We start from the raw sequence: 22583 nt of genomic DNA, 5'->3' as shown, positions 1-22583 counted from the left end.
TGTGTCATGAAAGATTAACACAAACTGTAAAAAATCTTTTCTTTTAAAAACAGACCAAACAGAGGGAGACAGAAAGAGAGCGCACAATTAAATCACACTTTAAATACTGTGTGATGAAATGGAATTTTGCATAATGCAAATGCTTTAGGCAAATAGATTTGAACTTTTATATACATACATTTATTATATATACATTTTGAAACCTTCCTGAAACACGTGGTGAAACATCAGATAAACATATGGCAATAAAATACATTTTGGGACCAACATACAGGAAATTATGTTTTACTAATAAAAAAATTAAATATTATAATTCATATAAAATACTTTTGCTCCATTGTACAAACTCTTATACTGAAGAGAAACACAGATCCATGGGTTGTTTTTAGTAGTTTGTACTGTACCGTTTGTGAGTAAACAAAACAAAAAATGGAAATTGATTTCATGAATTCATTGTAGTAAAATAAAATTGAGGCAATTTATCAGATTTCATGCAGCTCCCTCTGGAGTAACAAAAGGCTCGAACATATGCAGTAGTTCTCCCCAAGACCCATAAACAAGTTTTTATTGAGTGTGTCCTCTATATGTTAAAACGTCTTAATTTTCCAAATTAAATTTTGTGGTGCAAACAGTACAGAAATCAAACTGGTTACATGTCTGACTTATTTCAAGTCAAAGTCCCTTGCTTTCTCTTGATTAGCAATTATTTCTTTTGGGATGTTTTAACTAGACACAAGGGATATGTCACAAAATATGATATACCACAAGGCTGTAATTCCCAATAACAATATATTAACCTTCCCCAGTGGCTACCGAGTTTGAAAACTGAACACTGTTTACCGGTCAAGTCTTTTAACAGATGTGTAACACTTTCTTTAATTCTCCATCGAAGAACTCCTTCAGTCTGTTGCCCATGGCCAAGAATTCAGCATTATCCTGCAAAACAACATAACAGTCCGTGTCACTGTAATATTTCCTAAAGAATGATAGTTAAAGGCGTAATGAGTAGGATTTTCTAAGTTGGCTCCTGCTCCTCGGCTCAACAAGCGAGAGAGAGAGAGAGAGAGCAGCGTTGGTCTAGCGACCTAAAGGGTGATGAAGAGAGGGAGCAGGGTTAGCTAGAAGAAAGCAGTGAATTAGATTTTTTTTAATGGTTTCACAAATAAACAGCACAAATAAACACAACCTCCTCACAGCCCTGCAGGAAAGAGCAACATTGCCGGATTTTGCAGCAAAAGCCACGCTCCATCGCTTCATCCTGTCCGCTGTGGCCTCTGTTGTGCATGTGTGTACAGACACAGATCTGCCATGACACAGACCTGTTCCTGCTCCTGGAACCTGCTCGCTATGTTATTAAACAGTCCCGCCCTCACGCGCTGCGCTAAGGTTGACACCTTGAAATGTCCAGAACACAGTAAAACAATATGAAAGTACAGGCAGAGGGCAGGGTCTCTGCAGATACAGACACCGCCACACACTAGTCAGTGGGTCACAATTGATGGGTGAGAGGTATTATCTTAGTATGCGTCTATACCTTGTTTTTTCTTTTTGAAAATCCTACTCACTGTGCCTTTGACTGATCATGAAAACCTCTTAGTACCACATGCAAAAATGGTGAAAATCCTAAACCTGGTTTTTAGTGACACCGTTTCTTACCCGGTTGTATGAAGCACAGTTGGTGAAGATGAGCTGGACATCGGACACAAACTCTCCAACAGTCTTGTAGAGCTGCTCCTGGAGTTTGTCTGCCACATTGCCCAGCCACATCGGAGTCTTGATCACAGTGGAGTAGTCTCTCAACTGTGGGTGCCGAGCAGAAATGAATGAAATACTCAACAATCTGCAACACATTTGTGTTTTGTTTGCAAAGACCTGTAGATAGTGTGATTCCTCCAGTAGCCAGACTATTAAGTGTACTTCATTTGATATAAGTTAAATAATTGGCGATATGTTTAATGAATAGGAAGACAGTAAACAGGTGCATGGAAATAGCAAAGAAAAAGACTGACATAGAGGCTTGGGTTTCTGGCAAATGTTTGCTCCTCATCAGCACTCCACAGACACAGAAGGAGATACTGGCATTCCTGTTGACGGAAGGAAAAAGAGTGAAGAGTGAAGGCAGTGTGACACAGAGGCAGGCATTAAGATGTGATAACTTAAAGGCGGAGAGACAGACAGAGAGTCACGGAGTGTATATGCTCACCAGCATGTGTTGTGATATTTGGCAAGACATGGCAGCTTCCCATTCCAGCTCATCCCAGTAATAGCAATCTTGATTGGTTTTGAATACACAGAAAGTACACATCCATGGTGTATCGTCCCTGCTCTCACACACACATACACACACACACACACACACACACACACACACACACACACACACACACATCCAAATACATATACACACACAGTCAGTTGTGAACAGAATATGGACCCCTCTCTTTGAGTATTTAGATTAAATGTAATTTGTGAACTCCCAACATCTGCATTTGTCAATCTAAATAAAATTATACAATCTCAGGTTGTCATTTAACAAAGTTAGTGAAGCAAACATTTTTATTTGAAACTGAACTGGAAGAGGCTTCTTCCTGATTCCACCATTGCTACTGTTACTTCCATTTTTAAGGAGTAAAGGAAGAGTTTTTGGCCACTTGGAGGCGGAGCAACAAGCTGTAAACATCACATTTACATGTTATCACCTTAGAAAGTTGATATAGCTAACGTTGGTTATTTGCTCATCCAGCAGTTACGGAACTACATTACAATTACATTGAAACAAAATACTTTCTCTGTGACATTGAGATTGATGTGACAAATTTCTATATAAATTTAATAACTAAGCATTACGTCAGGAGAAGGACCTCTCAATTCGCTACACAAGTACAGACCATTTACCATCAAAACTAACCGGACTTCCACATGAAATGTGGAAAAACTCACCTTCTTTTAGCTGTTTTTTTTTTTTTTATCTCTACTGGCTCCAAACAGTTTCAGGGGAGGCTCAGTGAATGGATGTGAAACAATATTACATTACTTATTGCATTAGTTATCAAAAGGAGATCACAAAAATAGCCTGTATGTGTGAGAGGTCAGAGTAGTTTTTGGGAACTGCCCCCCCGCCTTTTTTTGATCAAACCTCACCCTATTATGTCGTCTTCTAAATGAGGCAGGTGACATTTCTGGTGGAAGGAGCGAGGGCACTGATCACACACCACCAGCACTTCTTCTTCTTCTTCACTTTTACAGATGCAGCACTCGTCATCGTTTTTCTGATTCTCCTGCCACGACAAGACATGACGCAACTTTGTTTACACGCAGTTACAATTACATGTTGCTTCTGCAGGCATGTGATTGGATCGCAATCGCATCGATTGGATCGCACATCGCATCGATGTGTAGTTACATTTTTGAGGAGGTGCACGTCAGGCTTCGGTCTAGGTGACGGGGCTACGCAGAGGCTATGCTGTTGATTCGACGCAGAAGTATAAATTGCACTTTATGAGGAGAGCAGAACGACCTGCGGATCCAAGCCGTCTGAAAAGGCCTTTATAGCTACTTACAGCTGTGGAAAGAACGCCTCTCTCCCTTGTTCTCCTTTCTTCATTTAGCTTTTTGGTTAACAACTGACTTAAACAACATATGGTGGTCAGGTGCCGCTGAGCTGCAGCACGTCATTCAATGGTGCGTTCAGTAGCGCAGTGCTACTTGGAATAGTAACTATAATAATACAGGCTAACTGTTTTGGAAATAGTAATCCGTTACACTACTCTTTACTGTGAATAGTAATGATTTTACTGTCCAACACTTAACACTGATGCACGAGAGCGACTGAGGTATACACTACGCAGGTGGGTCAGATTTTCAGCTGTAGCTTATTGTGGGAGACAGGTTTTGTACTATTTAACATCACTGATCATTTTACTTTACATGTAAAATGCTGCAATGGCCATTGCATTGTTGCATTGTTCATGCAGAACAAAGAAGAATGTAGAATTAGAAAAGGCTGCTTGTCTAAAAACTGAGCAACAAACTTACCAGGTCTTTACTATCTGGTTTGCAAAGTCTGCAAGGACACAGCGGTGAGTGGATCTTCAAGACTTTTGCCTGAAATAGAAATTATTTCATAGTTTAGGTCTTTTAGGCTTGACAAATCCTGTGGCTCTCCATGGCTACATAAAAGTTCCCTAGAAGATGTATTTCCTAAAAAGTTTATATTCATTTTATCCTATTATTGCCTTTTCAGTTTTCTAAGGCCCTGCTTTTCTATATGACATACAGCTCTGTGCTGAGACTAACAGCACATTTACACTGCTTTACTACATAGCCCTTGAAATCCCATAAGATGATATTTTTTAAAAAATCTTATGGGACATCAGGGGCTCCATCATTTACAGATCCCTGTGAGTTAAACCTTTGGTTTTATTGTGAGGAGAGCAGAGGCCCGCCCTGTGTGGAGTCACACCTTAAATCACACGGGAGCTGAACTTGCTCTAGAATCTCAGCTGCTTTCCACTTTTTGCTCTTTTGTTATCACAATAGCACTCTAAGTAACGCTGAAGTGTGACCTGTCTTATCCAGGAAAGCAACGAAATTCAATACCTTATGAAACAGACGTGTATTGAGCCAATGCAAATCCACTCAGACTGACTTAGGTGTTGGGCAAAGGATATAAATTGTCTGCCTTCAGGACAGAAGTCAGAGAAGTACTGAGGCAACCTGTATGTGGACTGTGCATACATTTTATCTCACTGCTTACTGTTTGCTCTTCATTTATGTGTTAAGTTACTGATAATGCAAACTGAACATTCAACAGTCAAACAAACTGACTTTTAATGTGGAGCAGCCACAGGAATTGCAATGCTTTTTGTCCCGCAGTTGGTGATTGTTCCTCAAAAATGCATCTACACGGCAACTGTCATTTTCAAAATTTGGTTCATTTTTAAATTGTCATGGGAGCAACAGATCAGAAAAGGAGCAGCCACGGTGAGCTGTTAGATGCAGAGTTTCAGATGTCAGACTGCATGTCCATCTCCACAGCAGGGTGATCAACTTTATCATGTGCGGCTGCTCTGTGGAAAACTACTCGCACTGTGCACAGCAATAAATCAGACTGCAGTTGCAATTATTATTGACCGAAACAGCGCTTAGTTTGGCTGCACTATAAACAGATCAACCAGCTACTTTGTTGTTATATTTCTGACAATGTAGCTGCTCAGTGAGCGTAGGATTAAAACCGCACTTGCTGTTACCACGGTTGTCGCCAAATCACCCAGGACTGAAAACAGGTCATGACACCACACTCGACATGGTTACCTCTATGAGGACACAGAGTGGTTTCCCTTCCCACTTGATGTCTTTCCTCCAGGTGGCATCTGTCTGACAGGACGCCTCCTTCGTGAACTCCACTGGACTCATCCAGCTCGTCTCAGTACGAATACTCTTCCCACAAGTCCCTGTTGGTGAAAGCCAGTTTAGTTAACCAGAGTGACACACTGAAATTAAAAATGTGGTACAGATACACATTTTTATCCTTCCTGTGTGTAGTGAGGTATAGTTAACCTGAGGCAAATCGTTTTTTGTGTAAGGTCCCAGCTACAGCTCCACATGTAACTTTGAAAACCTTCTTGCTACTGTCATGGCTGGCTTCTGGCTGCTCCTCAGTCTGTGCCTCCGCCTCTCCTTCCTCATCTGTAATTGACACATGTTCAGAGTATGATTAACAAACTATGGCTATGACACTGGAACAGGAGAGACATCTGAGGTGATCTGTATTACTTTTTGCGTAAACGCATTTCAACCCTGACCATCTCTTTGTAGAAACCTGCACCTGTGACATGTGCCGAACTTTCCCTGCTGCTTAACGAAACCTGGTCTTCCTTGTCCAGGTCACACTCCTCATCTTCATCTTCCTCTCCCTCAGACACTGAAAAAGGAGGTGATTTCTTTGTTTCTTACAATACATTTTTTGTTGTTTGCATATACAGTATCAATCATTTCTCCAACATTAGCAAATAAGAAGCTCAGCTGACAGTTTTTTGTATACATTTAAAAATCTAAATTGCATATATGCGGACTTACATGAAAGATTTGATTATAGATATAGCTGGACAGATAGATCATCTGCTTTGCTTGGCTCTAATGATAGCATTTTTAATATTTTATGTGAGGTAATGGATGCTCTTTTAATAGCTTGTGGGAATGTAGCACTCTCATAAGTATACTCCATGTATACTCCTCTAATTTTCTAAATTTTCTCTGTGTTTTCACTAATACAACCAACCTGTGATTAAACGATCAGCTGGGAACAGTGATTTCTTGGCCTAGCAAGAAGAAGGAGAAAAGTATATATCTCAGATCAGGATTAAGAAAAACAAGTTTTTTTTCACCAGTTTTTGTTTTTACCTTTTTACACCCTCCCTTGTACTTCACTGATTCCAGGTGACCTTCCTGCAGTGAAATTCAAGAGAAGACAAAAAAAAAATTTTCAAAACAAACTGCGTGTGAGGTGATCTAAATAGGAACATTAACGGCCGGGCCACACTGCCTACCTGAGCAGCGTATGTGTGTTGCGGAACCTCTTGCTTTTTTTTAATTTCGGCCATGTTAACTGGTTGGAGCAGCCACGCAGCTTGTGTCACGCGAGTCAATATCTCACCTATTTCACTGCAGTTCTCAGTGAAAATGATCTGATGGTCATATAGACATCATATCAACAGCATGACACCTTCCACTACAATTTAAATATCTACTTTTTTCAAATCAACGCCTCCTGTATCCTTTTCAAATTAAAAGCCCGCTAGTGTTTCTGTGGATCTTCATTTGTTAACAATGCTTTAATTGTATTGTATTTCTCAAAGGCAAACTCAATGTAGAATGATAGGGCTGGCAGCACAAATGCTGTCTGTGTGGGCACCACCAGCGTGTGAAAATGAGCCGCAGCAGTGGAGCGAGGTAGCCATGACACACAGGTAGAGATAGGTAGTGTGGTCCAAGCGTAGGGCAAATGTTAAAGAAAAGCAAGTTGTGTCACACAGTCTTGTTCCATATACAGGTGCTGGTCATATAATTAGAATATCATCAAAAAGTGGACTGGACTGCTGCTGAGTGGTCCAAAGTAAATTTTGAATTTCCTTTGGAAAACAAGGTCCCAGAGTCTGGAGGAAGAGAGGAGAGGCACAGAATCCACATTGCTTGAAGTCCAGTGTAAAGTTTCCACAGTCAGTGATGGTTTGGTGTGCCATGTCATCTGCTGGTGTTGGTCCACTGTGTTTTCTAAGGTCCAAGGTCAAAGCAGCCGTCTACCAGGAAGTTTTAAAGCACTTCATGCTTCCTGCTGCTGACCAACTTTATGGAGATGTAGATTTCATTTTCCAACAGGACTTGGCACCTGCACACAGTGCCAAAGCTACCAGTACCTGGTTTAAGGACCATGGTATCCATGGAAAATCTATGGGGTATTGTGAAGAGGAAGATGCGATACGCCAGACCCAACAATGCAGAAGAGCTGAAGGCCACTATCAGAGCAACCTGGGCTCTCATAACACCTGAGCAGTGCCACAGACTGATCGACTCCATGCCACGCCACATTGCTGCAGTAATTCAGGCAAAAGGAGCCCCAACTAAGTATTGAGTGCTGTACATGCTCATACTTTTCATGTTCATACTTTTCAGTTGGCCAACATTTCTAAAAATCCTTTTTTTGTATTGGTCTTAAGTAATATACTAATTTTCAGAGATACTGAACTTGGGATTTTCATTAGTTGTCAGTTTTAATCATCACGATTAAATGAAATAAACATTTGAAATATATCAGTCTGTGTGTAATGAATGAATATAATATCCAAGTTTCACTTTTTGAATGGAATTAAATCAACTTTTTGATGATATTCTAATTATATGACCAGCACCTGTATATTCCAAACTAAAAATCCCTTTTCAACAAACCTTTATAAGTTTTCCCAGTGGGGTGTTCATACACCGAATGCTCATCTTCCAGTTCTTGTAGCTCTCCTTCCCTGCCAACTTCTCAAATTCATTTGGAGTAAACCACTGTCTCTTGACCACAATGCACTTCTGCCCTAAAATGATCAGAGGATTGGGAATGTGTTAATGTTAATGACAAATCGTCTGCTGTGATGGCCAATATATGTTACTGTCAGCGGTTCTTATATCAAATATTCCATTCAGTAAGATCGGATTAAAGATCTCTAAGCCTGGTCCTGGTTTTCAGTGTTTTGTTTTTGTTAACCCTAACCCTGACCTTTAGCCAGTCTGTTTCTGTCCAGTATTCCCTCCTGGAGTCCACAGGTCACAGGCAGCTGTAACTTATACAGGGGCCAGTTCCAAATGGCGTTCTTCTCTCCCTTCTTCAGGGGAGAAGCTGGAAAATAAAAAAATATATTCATTTTGACTTCATTGTTCCAAATGAGAAACTTTCTTTCCCTCACAGAGAAACATAATTCACAGTGAGTGATTTCTCCCACCCTAAGCCCAGTGAAACCTTCAAGTAAGGTACAGTCATGTTCACAAAAGTAAAGTGTAAGTGGGAGGTGACTCACAGAAGCGTATTCTCTTGGACTTCTTCCTCTGACCTGGAGTCAACTGAGACGAAGGCCCGGCCTGCTCGTCTTCATAGCACACGGAACTACTTCTAAGTTTTCTCTTCTTTTTTACTGAGTTTGCTTTCTTCTCTTCACCCTCCTCATCTTCTGAAAGCTCCTTCCTTTCCCCTTCGTCTGTCTCTTCACTTTCCCCCTTCTCGGGCAGTTGTATGTCAAAATGAAAAGACCCTGCAATTATATGGATATAGGATATCAACTATAAGCCATGAACAAATGATAGTGAAAGAATGATGAGATGTTTTACTTTCTAACCAAGTGCCAAGGGGTATTCCCCCTCCTCAGCCAATGTTGCCAATGACAGTGTTCAGGTGGGTTTGGCCAAGTTTGCTTTCATACTACTTGGAGTGGTGTGAAACTCAAGATTTGAAACACTTTTAGCTAACTAATTTAATCATGATTTATCTATTAGTAAGTATAAGTTTACACCATGTATCCAATAGCTAAATGTTTAATGTCTAATGTATGAGATTCTGATGGGGTGTTTGAGGCCACATACTGGGAAGTACTCAGTGTGCCCCATGGACACGACATCAACGTCACCTCCCCGCCACATTAGGAAACATGCCCCCCCTGCCTATCTTTTTCCAGCAGCCAGGTGAGGAGACAGCTAGAGAGATGGCGCCAGAGCAAAGCTGAAGGGCTGGATGGTATCAGCCCCAGGGTCCTGAAGGCCTGCCCCGACCAGTTATGCAACCTTAGTCAGAGCCAGGAGAAGGTTCCAATGCTGTGGAAGACATACTGCCTTGTTCTGGTAGCGAAGAAGTCATCTCTATCTGACTTCAAAGATTATAGGTCGGTGGCATTAACAACCCACATAATGGAAGTCCTTGAGGGACTGGTCTTTCTTAACTCATCCAACTTCTTGAGGAAGCTTAGCTCCTTTAATGTGCGCAGCAACATGTTGCACATTTTTTGCCAGTGGTTGTGAGTATAATTTTCTTTGCAGCCATCTGTTTGGAGCAGCAGAATCTGAGCCAGTGACACTAAGAGGCTGAACAAGCTGATTAAGAGGGCTGGCTCTGTGCTTTGGACTGCCCTGCAGCCTCTGCACTGGATGTGGTGAGAATAATTTTGCACAAATAGCTCAAAATTATGGACAACACTTCTGGTCAGATAGTAGTCTCTTCAGTCGGAGACTCCTTCAGCTCTCCAGTAATAAGAACAGCTACAGGAAGTCATTCCTGCCCGTTGCAATTAAAATATACAATGACACCTTTCTGGGCAGGGACAGGAGACTTCTTTCTTCAGAATGACAATGCACATCTTTATTCACTCATATGCGCAGATATGAGATATATGACTGAGACATATATTTAAGCTATGTATGTGTATTAGAATAGTAGTTTGAATGAATATATATTTGTTAACCTACCTCATACGTGTTTTGTGCAAGTTGCGTATGTTTTGTAACTGTTATTTTATTGTCTTCATTTTCTGTAAACCACTGCTGCTGCAACATTGCAATTATCTATCTATCTATCTGCCCGTCTGTCTGTCTATCTGTCTGGCTGTCTGTGCAAAGACAACATAAACATAGCAAGCAGAATCACAATCATTAACGCTCTGATGATCATCAAAAAAAGAGTCTGACCGTCCATGAGGCTGTTGCGCAGCATTCGCAGGGTGGGGTAATGGTTCAAGATGGGCTCTTTGAAGACACAGCTCCAGAACACTTTGATGTGGCTTGATCGATTTCTCTCCAACAAGTCCAGAATGTCATAAAGGCCTTTCGTAATGTTCTTTTTACTCCTCATGCGACTCACCTTCTGCACACACACACACACATACAAAAGTATGAAGTCAGGGCTGGACGATAAGACCTAAAATCTATACCGCCATTTATTGTCGTGATTGATTGACACATCGAACAATACTGACAGAACATATTTATTTTCTCACGCTGGCTTACTTCTGATCTATTTGTCTTAATAAGTAGCATGTAACCACTTTGACACTCAGATTTCGGGTTGGGGTCTACCTGATTTGTTCAATGTCTGGTTTTATTTTTATTTTTAAAAATACTTTATTGATCCACATTAGTTCTCTGCATTTAACCCATCCTAATTAGGAACAGTTGGCAGTATGGTGTAGCGCCACAGAAGCAGTTAGGGGTTCAGGGTCTTGCTCAGGGGCACCTTCAGCATTGGTTCATGCTGAACTTGAAATGCTAGACAAGTCCCGACGGACTTAACTATTCAGGGATTGAGGAATGATTTTTAATTTAAAACTTTTTAGATAAACTGAAGGATTAAGTGTTCCTTTGTTGTATGAGAAAATCCTCCTTCTTCTTGGATCAGCTGGGAAATTATTCTTCACAAAGATGCAAACAGGCTGTTTGTCGGACCTCATGAAAAGTTGACTCTTTGATACATGCCTCATCAAAAGACAGTGATGCTACAAACATTTGATGATCATATAATATGAGGCATTGCTGTAGATTAAACTACACAACAGTTTACAAAGTAGTTACAATTAGCTCAACCTTAAACAACTACAGCAGTTAAATAGGCTAAAACATACACCAGCAATCTTAATCCAGAAACATCTATTATATAATATATAAACACTGACAGGGACCATGTTCCTGCAGAATGAGTCATTTTACTTTTGACTTATAATAAGTAGGCTACATTTTGCTGATAACACTCATGCTTTTATGTAAGTAAGATATGGAGTGCAGAATGTATTAGAGCAGTAGGGGTTCTCAAACTTTCACATCAAGGACTCCTAAACTAACACAAAGTAGACCACAGACTGCATTTGAAAAAACACCCGTATCAGAGTATTTTCACAATGTGGTAGCCTATTGATAGGCTACTTGTTAGTCCTAAAGTAAAGGATCTGAATACTTTTTTACCACTGAGTATACATTTTAATTTTTTTTTTTTCATTAAGCACTCCTGTTGCCTTGGCAAATTTAAAATCTCTAAGTTATTGCTGAGTAGGCTGTAAAGTTCCCGCTCTCACTGCGCGCATTTCATTGAACCAACGCCCGCATGAGGAGGTGCGACTCCTCTCTGAGCAGGGCAATAACAAATGCGCAACGTTTCCACTTCAGTGTCTCACCTTGTATGCGTCGTCTGCGATCAGGTCGTGGTCCTTGAGCTGGCAGAGAAAGATGTGCGGGTCCTCCATGCAGGACATTTCTGTTTTATGGCGGCGGAAGAACCGCAGGAGTTCGTCCGACTCAAGGAAGTCCAGCGGATCCATGGTTTGTCAATAAGGCCACTTCACCCCTCTTCTCTGCAGAAAACAATGGGCCAAAAATCTCCAAATACTTAGGCCTACTAGATGTTGCATTCAAACTATGGCGCTAAATAAAAAAAATAATGGGCATCAATACTTTTACCTGTGTAAAAGACTGTGTCTAAAAATCAAAACAAGTTGATGACAAGATTTCAGGGTATAGGCGGAAGTCTTTCCAAGTACGATCAAAGCTCCTCTTCTAGCTCTGCCCACAAATGCTTTCTCAGTTCCTCCTTCCTGCAACTTGTCAAGGCTGCGGCCCGCGGGAAGGCGGGGTTGGACGTGTAGTTACGCCCACACTGAGGAGGGTAACCGGTGCCCTCCCTTCAGGACTGACATGGTATTATGGGTGGTGCTGGACCTTCAGGGCGGGACTGTCCGACAGGGCAGGCCGTTGCCACTACCTTCTTCTCTCCAGTGACGTTGGGAAAGTGAAAGTAGCCCGTTTGTTTTTTCTGTTGGCAAGTCGCAGTTCTGGTCAGTAGCGGTAGGGGGCGTCATCCACAACAGAGTGAGAGGCTCAATCTGTCATATCTTTGGTGTCTTGACTTGGGTTTGTAGTGCTCTGATGTTCAGAGGTATGAAATGACCTGAAATACTGAATACCTATCAGTCCATCTTCGGTAGGCCGAATACAAATTCAAGGTAAAACTGTATGCAAATATTAAAATGTCTTTTCTCTTCTATTAATAGAAAAGTAATGACAAGGGCATGTAGGACATATAGGCTACATTGTAAGGATACACATGATACATTTAATTTGTAATGCACTTTATATTTACGCAAATCCCAAAGTGCTACATGATAAAACAGGTAAGTGCTAAAAATAAAAACACACGGAGAGCATGAAAAAAAATATATATATAAATTTTCTATTCTATAAATAGGGATTTTTTTGTTTGTAAATTTGTACTTTAATTTTGCCAGAAACAACATGAAATTTATTATGAAATAATGGTTGCAGTGTTGCTTTTCATTACTGAAAACCCCAAAAAAGACATTCTGCCAGAACAAGTTGAACCTGGATAGATATTATCATTGATAAATGTACATACATCCTGCCAAAATAGTTTTACACAAGTACAGTGACAAAACAAATGTAATATAATTTCTTTGAGTCTATCTGAGTCTTACAGAAGGTCCAGTTAGGATCAGTGTCCTTTTTAATCTATCCTTAGAATCTATGAATAATCTTTAAGGATACTTCCATAACCTTGTTAATAAGTAAGTGTTTATGGGGCAGCATCCAAATGTTTCTTCAGCACAGATCATTGACAAATTGGTTCCAGTAAAAATTGACATATTGACAATATCTTCTTGGAACAAGGCATGAATATCCCTGTTGTTATGTGGATGGGAAGAGAAGCAGACCATACCTACTCGACACCAGGATCAAATGCAGGTACAATCTGAAGGTCAGGTCTATTAACATTCCTGAAGGGATTGCATCCAAAACCAGAGCAAAGTTTCTGGGTGTTACAGGGCTCCCATATAGTAGAAATAGACATTCCTGATTACTAAGAAGAAAGCCCTCCTCATTTACAAGCTTACTTACCAGTAAAATGTTATTCCTGAACCAATATTCCAAGAAGAGGGACTTGTTTTTATAGAAAATGTCGTGATTGTTCCAGATATAATATTGGTGCGGAGAGAAATTATGTTTATAAATTAGGGCCCGTGACAAAAAGGCCTGTCGATGAAAAGCAGAGAACTTAACAGGTACTTTGTCTATATCATAATTACCGCACAATAACTATGAGCACCACCGTTCGCGGGCAGAGTTTCGGGGGGTACAGTTTACCTTGGAAAAGAATATGAGATACATTTTTTATCCCTTATACATCCATCATTCTTTAATGACTAAAGTTAATCGATTGACCTGTTCAGTCTTTTTCAAGGTAGAAGCCTGTGGTTGTGATGTTTTATGGATTCAGCATATTGAACGAACCAATTTATTCACTCATGAGCATCTTGATATTGGAAAATATTACATGTACTTCAATGTTCTGAATATTGCAGGGGGATGTTCAAAGCTGTCAACCTTTGGCTCCATTTTCACCAGCTTTTACCCTAAATCTATAATGAAACCCTTATTTCAACACAGCCATACGAGACTAATATATCATTTCCCCCCTCAGTCAAGCTGTTGATCGTAGTCGTGATTATATCCCACCAAATCGTTGTAAATTACGTCTTTGTGGTGATGCTGACAGGTCTGCACCACCTGTAGGATGGCTGCAAGGCGTCGGTCCAAAGCAGAGAGGTGTGGTTCAGAGAGAAGGGGGGCCACCCCTACCAGAGGATCCTGGGCCAATGACTCACGCATGACATCACTCAGACGGAAGCCAGGGAGAGATAAGAGGCGCAAGCGGAGGAGGGTGGAGCGACGGATCCTACAAGTGCAGAGCAAAAGAGACACTGACACCCACACAGACTAGAATTTTTAAAGAGCGTTTATGTTTCCTTATTTGCTCTTGGCCTTTTAATTTTATGCAGAACAATATTTTCTGATGTTTTCTGTGCAACACCATGCAACTTCACTTTTGAATGATTACTTCTTGCAGTATCTTTTTACCTGCAACACTGTTGCAAAGGAGTTAGAATAGACGGCTCATCTCGAGAGTGACGCCCAAACCTGGAAAACATTATCAGCAACATGGCAGTCACAAGAAAGTATAAATGAAATGTTCCCACAATGGCTGAACCCCCGTCAGAAATGAAACAATGTTTTAACTGGCTGCTGCATAGAAAAAAAAAAAAAAAAATCTGTTAGTTGTTACAACATAAAAATCCCTTTTTTTCCTTGCACTATAACAACAACATTATGACATTATGATTTATGGTACTCACGCCCGTCCGTGATCCAGATGCAGCAGAAAAGTCTCATTGCCAAATTTCTCAAACGTCTCATAGTGATGTCTGTCCATGTTGCCTTGGATTGAAAAACATTAATGTGTATTCAGACTGTGACTGAGACATTTTTGTAGAAATTAAAAAACACAAAAAGTTAATAATGGCATATATTGATGAAAATTCATGACATCCTGAGTGCGTTAATATGGGAAATACTACTCTTATTTACACATTTATGTACAAAATATCAAATGCCCCCCTCTCTCAAGGAGGATGTAAAGGTCAGTCACCCCTCACATTACACTGACTACCATGTTAAATTTCAAATGTAGAGACTGACTCATGAGGAAGTCCAGCACAGCCATGTCTATGAGATCCACCAGTCTGGTGCCGTGGTTGTAAGGAGGCGTCTGTTTCACTGTGTCACAGAACGCCGGGTCCTTCTCCCACCTGGGAACAACAATGCAAATTGAGTAGAAGAAAATGGATACGACTGAATTTCAGCTGTTTTTTTATCTGGTCAGCCATGGTGGCTAGTGTTGAGACTGAACTCAAGTTAATCTGAGAAACAAATTTAAATTGCCTATTGTGGCCTGACGTTGTGATTTAGGCTGATTGGGTTTCAACTTCACAATGTATTAAGTTGACTATGCTGAGTATATGTTGAGGCAGTGTACAATGTGTCATTCCTTTTCGGGCCAACTGACAATAAGGTGCACATTTAAATAAGCTCATGTTGGTTCCAGCCAGATAGAAACAATAAATGATCAAAATGCCAAAACAGTGCCCAGAAATGACACAATAACAACATAATGTGTTGCCAAATCAATCAAAACAAATCCTGCACATGAGTGTGAGTAACTCGGACAGCTCCTGCCTCCTTGCCTGGGGCAGTGATATGACACACTGTGCATAATGTCCTAAAATAAAATCTACCTGAGCAGAACAGGACACCAGGAGGAAGCTACAGACTGTAGGCTGACAGTCAGCTTAGTATAAAGTTATTTTAGCTCAGTAAGGTTTGTGGTTCACTATTTCTTTGTTGTGATAACGACACAATGTCACATTGAGCTGAGCTCCTGCACAGTGTGTCCACATCATCTATAAAAATATATGCACATTGTCCTCCAACAGGCTCATCGATATTAATGTTATGTTTCAGTTTTCCATTAGGACCACTAGAGAGCAGTGAAGACTCATAATTTTACATAAACTCATCTCAGCTATGAACTCCGCCAGCAACAAGTCAGCAACATTACAAACACTTTCAGTTAAAACTTAAACAACAAAGACATTTAAAACAAACAGAGGCATTCCCAAAACTCTGCCCAACACACAGTGTGAGAATGCATGTAGACAAAACAAAGATGGTAATCACTGCAGGGCTATTTTCTGTTCAAATTGTTCATTATTAATACCTATTCTTTAATTATTAGTGATGACACCCACTGTGCGAGCTTGATGCGACTGTAGGAGCGTCTCCACGGAGACCTCCAGGACCTGCGGGGAGCGAGGGTGAGGTCAGGTAGCATGGCAGCCAGGGAAACCTCCAGTACATGTGGCTGACCGCACACTGGGTGCTCAGTTGAACAGTAGTACTCACACCGGCCGTAGAAACACACATTCCCCACTAGAAGGAGTGAGAGATACGACGGATTAGTTTGTATGGACAGGAAATTCTAATGTTTTGGGTGCAGGCACGGATCCATGCTGACATACGTGCATGCACACACATACCAGGGGACGTGAAGAAGGTCCTAGACAGCCTGTGGTCAGTGGTGATCTCTCTGATCTCTGCGGTGACATTGATGAGTCGACCGACCACCGGAGGGACCCTGTTAAAGCCCAACAATCTGAGACAGAACAGACGCAATCATTAACAAAAGAAAGACACACAAAAAAGGGGGCAGACAGAGAGCATAAGCAAGAGAAAGCGTAGAAAAAGGAATGAGAAAGAAAACAAGTAGGTTGGTGGTGGTTGAGGTGAGTCCTCCCCCACTACACTGTGAAGCGCTTTGAGTTTCCATGATAAAGTGCTATATAAATGTAATGCATTATTATTATTATTCTTTTCAAGTTTCACTTTACTTGTATCTGTATGACACAAGCTGTACCGTAGCTTCATGAATGAATTATTCCAATGTTGGACCAGTGACCTGGTGGGTACAGGATGGTCTGTCTGCCGAGCAGGACACCTGCTGCCTGCTGACAGAGTGTGACCGACTCTGTACCTGTCAAGGTGGAATGCAGCGATCTCTGCGTTGTGTCTTTCAAAGTCTGAGAAGTAGAAGAGGTTTACGTCCGTCTCTGCATCTCTGGATTGTCTGTGTGACAAAAACACACATAAACATGGATGCACAAGGCTGTATGCTGACATATGTCAAGTGTAAAAGTAGAATTTTGCTCTGCTGTACTGTGTTGTTTAATGAAAAATGTGACCTCTGCCCAACAGATACTCAGTCCAGATCACTCCAATTAGTTAACCTAACTGATACCAGTCAGCCATTTGTGTTTTCAGTTACAGTGGTGTCTTACTTCATGGGTTTCAGCAGAGCTTGTCCGTAGTTGGGGAACGACATGACCAGTTTGAGCTGGGTTCCTCCTGTCTTCTGAACTGGAAGATATGCATTAAGTGATCATTGCTTACACCCTTACATTATGATATTTGCAAGTCATCATAAGAAACACATCTCACACACTAAAAAACAAAACGTGTGATGGTTAAATGAGTGCCTGCACAGGGTCCATGTTCAATGTTGTGCAGTACACCTGTTTCTCCACATGGTGGCCTATAACATTGTTAAACCACCAACTACCACCGGAGCCTCCAAATGGAACATTACAGCAAGAAGATCTGGATAAACTACTTAATGCTTAATGCCCCTGCATTATTTATATAAAACCATATGAATTGTTTGGCCATCTTGAAGGCCTCTTTGGTGACATTGTCACCCTTCAACACATAAAGCAAGGAACTCAGCGTATCATTAGCTGGTTGGCAAATAATTTAAACTAATTTTAGCATCACTGTAAATCGGACACCAAGGCGCTTTTGTATGAGTATTTCATTAAAAAAAAACTTCAGACAACAGTGTAAATGAGTTAAATCACACATTTACACCACGGTGAGTGTTATAAAGAATAAACAGATGACATAGTCACGGAAAATCAGCCTGTAGCAGAGATTACTGCTTAATCTGCAGCATATAACACGAATCTCAATGCATTATTCATTCTGCGGTGTGTTAAAGACCGGGACAGGGTGTCTGAGATGAACACAAATAGAGCTTGTGTTGAAGCAAGTGAAGTTGTGTGTCTATTTGTTTATGTATGTGGACTACTTGTGCACTCGGGTCAGTGTTTTTTTGTGTGAGTGGGTGTTTAGATAATATAAGTTTGAGGGAGGATTATATTGATCACCCTACAACAAAACAACATGTGAGCTGCAGATTTAACACACTCGGTTATCTGTTTCTTATAAAACCTCGGTCGTTTTCTTTTTTAACCTTTATGCATTTGCATTTCATTTGTATTTTGTGTGTAGGTGTGGGTGTGTCTTTGGATCTGAGTGTGCATGTAAAACTTAATTTGCTCCAAGGAGCAATTGCTGCTTCCTTTTGTTGTGGTTTAGTCCAATGCAATGTACTGCAATCCACCACACCAACAGCACACACTACAGCCTTTGTGTGAATGTATTTCTAAAAATGTCAACTTCGCTGCTCTCTAAATGTGAACTTTAGCACATTTTACTGTATTCACTGAGTGAAAACTTTAGTCTCTGTGTTGCCTCTGGCTCTCTCGCAGACTAGCTTGTTTGTACAAAGGGAGTTGAAATGAGAAAGCAGCATGGTAGTGACTTTGTAATTGTGTCAAGAGGAATCTGAATGCTCATACTTAAATTAAACCCTAACACTAGAAGGACATTTCAGGGTAAAGATACGTTTCTAAATTTAGATTTAGAATTTGAACCCTCTTGACAACATAATGTGTAAAACTAGGACAAAGATGGGGATAGTGGCACTGAAAATGAAAAAAGTAAGAGTTAATCTAATTTAATTGTAATGTAGACTACAATCTAGTAAACTAGACTCCACTTATATCACAGTTCCTAATAAATGGCTCCTCAGGCTGCCTTGTTTCAGTAAAAGCCTTTTTATCTCTGCATCCTAAATATAGTGCTGAATACAGATACAGATCTTTAATATGTTAATGCCTAAATTAACTACTTTCAAACGAGTGGGTTGTGCAAGTTTTGGCAGAACATGGATAATATTGAAAGAACCATGGCTGCAGTATGTTTTCTAAATCATTTTACACAAGTGTGCCAGTGAGAAGCAATTCTGTCTGTCTGACATTTCAGGAAGTGTCTTTACTTACTGTGCACCCTCCTCTAACGTCTCTCTCTGGCCCTCTCCTTCTTTCTGTCCTCTCACCTGTTGGCCCCACCCCCCTCATTTGCTCACCAGCCTTGACGATACGTTGCGTTGCTAAATAATGAGTCAGCTGGGCCAGGTTGGGATCCTTCCTGTCATACAGCTCCTGGCGAGAAATGCCCAGGTGGAACCGCAGCCACAGAGGGTGGGTATCCACGTCGCTCGTCCAAGTGACTTTGTCATAGCGTTCCTCCCGACTGGCACTCTGCCTACAGGAGAGAAAGTGGAGGTGATAAATAGGCAGAATTGGCCGATAAAGGTTACAGTCAAACTGAAGTTCAGTGGGTTGGATTCAGGTTGGCTCTGAGGTATAAAACAAGCTGTAGGGGTGAATTGTGTAATAAAGAATGCCAAAATTGTTGACTGTCTTAGTTTAGTGTGTTAGCAAGCTACCATTATATTTTTAAATTAGCAGGTAACATTTTTCACTATCTTAGTTTAGTGTGTTAGCACGCTGTGGGAATGTCATTCGTTTTGCAGGTATAAAACAAAGTATTGGACAAAAGAAGTTTTGCCCTGATGGCACTAGATGAAAGTCAGGGATTCACCAAAGGTTGAATATCTGTACCAAATTTCATGGCAATCCGATTGTTGAAACCTGTCACTAAAAAGGAAGAGTCAGAGGATCACTAAAGTCAGTATGCTATCCTCCAGGCACCATGTACATTTGTACAGAATGTCATGGACATCCATCCATTGGTTGTTGAGATATTTCAGTCTGGACCAAAGTGGTGGGCCAACCAACTAACAAACTGACGTTGTCACCAGCATGGCTAAAAAGAGGCTTATGATCTTGTCAGTAAAGCAAGCTGAAACCTTTAATGTTCACGTGTTGATACAAGATTTTAGTGTGGAAAGCCGGGCCGCTGGAACTCAGTCTCATTAAGAACTCGATTCTAAAACCAATGTTAATGCATAATCTAGTGGATATTTAGCAAACCTGCGGATCGTTCTTACCAGAGTTGTTTTACTTACCACTCACTGTCATTACTGATGGCGTCTTCCCTCTCCTCTTCCTCCTCCTCTTCACTTCCTGCCTCCCTTGCATGTTCATTTGTCTTCAACCTCAGCAGCCAATCATCTTCTTGCAGCTCTGGGCGTGGCAGGTTGTACAGCGGGTGCTCAAACAGCGCCTCCAGCTTAGAACGACCCTTGACCTTTTGAATCGTTTTTCCAGCTCCAATCAGTTTCTTTCCCCTCTCAGTGGCACCACTGAATGGGTCTTTCTCCTTAGGGTGAAACGTTGTGGCATTCAGTTTGTGATGCTCTTCATTCTGGGAGATCGTTGGCAGTTTATGTGAAGAGACAGCAGAGGAAGAGGAGGAGTGGGAGATAGACTGATGGTGCTGAGTATCTGTTCTTGGAACTGAGGAGGAAGACGAGGTGGGAAGGACACAGGCTGTCTGGAGGACAGAGAGACAAAAAAATGCCAGAAGGAGGTGGAGAGCGAGGGACAGACACGCCAGACCCAGATAGATGGATCGAGTGGATCGACCCGTGTTCTGTCTTATCATGCTGGAGGAAAGAGAGAAAACAACACAGAGAGATATTTAAAATCCAAACAGACCATGCAGCCCTGCCAAACCTTCAAAGTTGATCAACACGAAACCAGTGCATTCCACTTATACGCACACTGGAGTAGACAAATTAACAAAGACACCAATTTGAGGTAACTGAAAAAGGTAGACAAGTGTTTGCAATGAAGCTTACTGACAGTAAGATACAGTTTCAGACACAATATTTGAGAAGTCTACAGTCATGCTGGCAGCTCTGTGAGGCTGAACAGGGCTTTGAGCTAAATGCTAATGTAAACATTGTCATGTAGGCAAGTGAGTCCTGTCACATTGCCAAGTTTGTCTTTTCTGGTTTTATTTATTTATTTATTTTTTGACGTGTGGCATTCAATGTCACAAACATGCTGGAAAACAGGGTTAGGAAACAGCAGAAAGAAGCATGGAAGCCAGTGACAATGTCACAGTGGTTGCTGGGTGTAGCCCATAGCAGCGAGAAAGTGACCGGTGACAAGTGCGCAGATATTACAGGATGTAGCTGCTGGTGCACTGTTAGCCTAACATGCTAATACAACATAAACATACGGATGAGGCGTTTAATGACATCCACAGATAGAATAAGGTGAAACAGTCGTGCCGGAAAAGGGGCGAAGATTTGCGTGTCCAACCGGGTGTCAATTGTATCCTTTCCTACTGAAAACAAAAGCCAGATGTTAATAGGTCTTAGTGGGTTTTTGTCCAATTTAAAAGGGGCTTAAGATTCATCCTCTGGGGAACATGAGTGGTGGACGACTGACAGACTGATACTGCCGACCATAGAGCTATGCTGCTGGAATGGCTAAAATCACATCAGAAACACACACAACTTCTGTGACACAGTCGGTTATAAACCAACTTTTTTTGATGAACACCTGTTGGAACAAAATGGAAAGCAGAAAAAATGCATCAGTGTGGGACATGGTACTGTAAATTGCAGATGGAATGGAAAACTTTGATACTCAGAATCTTTGACTTGTTTGGAGACAAATAGTCTGCTGAAACATTTTTAAACATGCTGTACCATTCACAAAACCCATTGGAACGAATGTTGTGATGCAAACGTACTTCCCATACTCCCACAATAACATCTCACTTTTAAAGGAATTCAGCAGCAGTTACAAGATAATCAAGATACAATTAAACAACTGTCATAAACACCACTTTATGGGATATTTAGGAGTGTGAAATACATTCCTGCATCCTTTATTCCTCAGTAAACTGGAGGCTCTTCCTAAAAACAATATTGAACAGTATTCTCAACAAAATCACACTAATAGGTAGAAGAATAAACAATCCACTGATTAATTTACACCGGGCAAAGAGACACAACCCCATACATACTTTCACTCACTAGTTGAGCTGAAAACTGTCAGATAATCATTTACATCAAATCCTCAAAGAAAGAAAAGCTAACTAAGAAAATCAATAAATTATTGAACAACTTGCTGCTTGTAAATTCCCTATGTGGACCAGCAGGCTGGAGGAATTACTTACATCTCTTCCCCTTCAAGACCTTTATTTTTCCTCTCTCTTCTGTTTCTTCATCTGTTAATGAGGAAGATACTCAGGGTTTGGTGGCATTTCTACCCTTTTTTTTGCCCTGTTCTTTCCCAGGAAGACTGCCCCTGTATGTTTGTTTGTTATCATGCGGCCACTGCAATCCAAATAGAAGAAAGAGGACTGGCATGCTGCGGTTGCGGTGACCTGTGTCTGCGTGACCCACAGTCAAGAGGAAGGGAATGATATTACTGCTAAATGATCTTTTAGTCTGCCTGGATCACTGCAGGTTGGGTGCTAATGCAGTTGCCACACAACAGTCCTGTACATAGGGCTGACACGATATCACTGTCTCATAGTAGTACATCTGTTCATCTGTTTAA

General features: G+C 41.0%; 2 protein-coding genes across 4 annotated transcripts; both read right to left on the bottom strand.

The window, feature by feature from the left end:
* Positions 1-157: 157 nt before the first annotated feature.
* On the bottom strand, positions 158-12109 carry sp100.1 (SP110 nuclear antigen, tandem duplicate 1). Of its 3 annotated transcripts, XM_038695652.1 has the most exons (17): positions 11971-12109; positions 11688-11864; positions 10213-10387; positions 8559-8789; positions 8261-8380; positions 7945-8078; positions 6403-6447; positions 6281-6320; positions 5828-5923; positions 5560-5688; positions 5314-5453; positions 4036-4104; positions 3142-3278; positions 2204-2321; positions 2010-2084; positions 1657-1800; positions 158-936 (listed from the first exon to the last, which is right to left on the bottom strand). In XM_038695652.1, exons 2-17 carry the CDS (start codon positions 11829-11831, stop codon positions 853-855), a joined length of 1881 nt encoding a protein of 626 aa, XP_038551580.1. In that variant the 5' UTR covers positions 11832-11864; positions 11971-12109; the 3' UTR covers positions 158-852. The 3 variants fall into 3 exon arrangements, with proteins under 3 accessions (XP_038551580.1, XP_038551588.1, XP_038551596.1); XM_038695660.1 differs by lacking the exon at positions 4036-4104 and having other exon boundaries at positions 11688-12083; XM_038695668.1 differs by lacking the exon at positions 5828-5923 and having other exon boundaries at positions 11688-12082.
* Positions 12110-12877: 768 nt separating this feature from the next.
* Positions 12878-22345, bottom strand: LOC119885559 (extracellular serine/threonine protein kinase FAM20C-like). Its single transcript, XM_038695640.1, has 11 exons — positions 22198-22345; positions 20129-20668; positions 19184-19362; positions 17256-17334; positions 16952-17044; positions 16458-16573; positions 16170-16350; positions 15061-15170; positions 14718-14799; positions 14443-14502; positions 12878-14260 (listed from the first exon to the last, which is right to left on the bottom strand). The coding sequence occupies exons 2-11, from the start codon at positions 20665-20667 to the stop codon at positions 14002-14004; spliced, it is 1698 nt and encodes a 565-aa protein (XP_038551568.1). The 5' UTR covers position 20668; positions 22198-22345; the 3' UTR covers positions 12878-14001.
* Between the last annotated feature and the right edge of the window lie 238 nt (positions 22346-22583).

The sequence above is a fragment of the Micropterus salmoides genome, unplaced genomic scaffold (genome assembly GCF_014851395.1).
Source record: "Micropterus salmoides isolate LMB-PRFRI ecotype aquatic unplaced genomic scaffold, ASM1485139v1 Ms_hic_scaffold_10, whole genome shotgun sequence".
NCBI lineage: Eukaryota > Metazoa > Chordata > Actinopteri > Centrarchiformes > Centrarchidae > Micropterus > Micropterus salmoides.
This window is presented reverse-complemented; position numbering and strand designations above follow the sequence as displayed.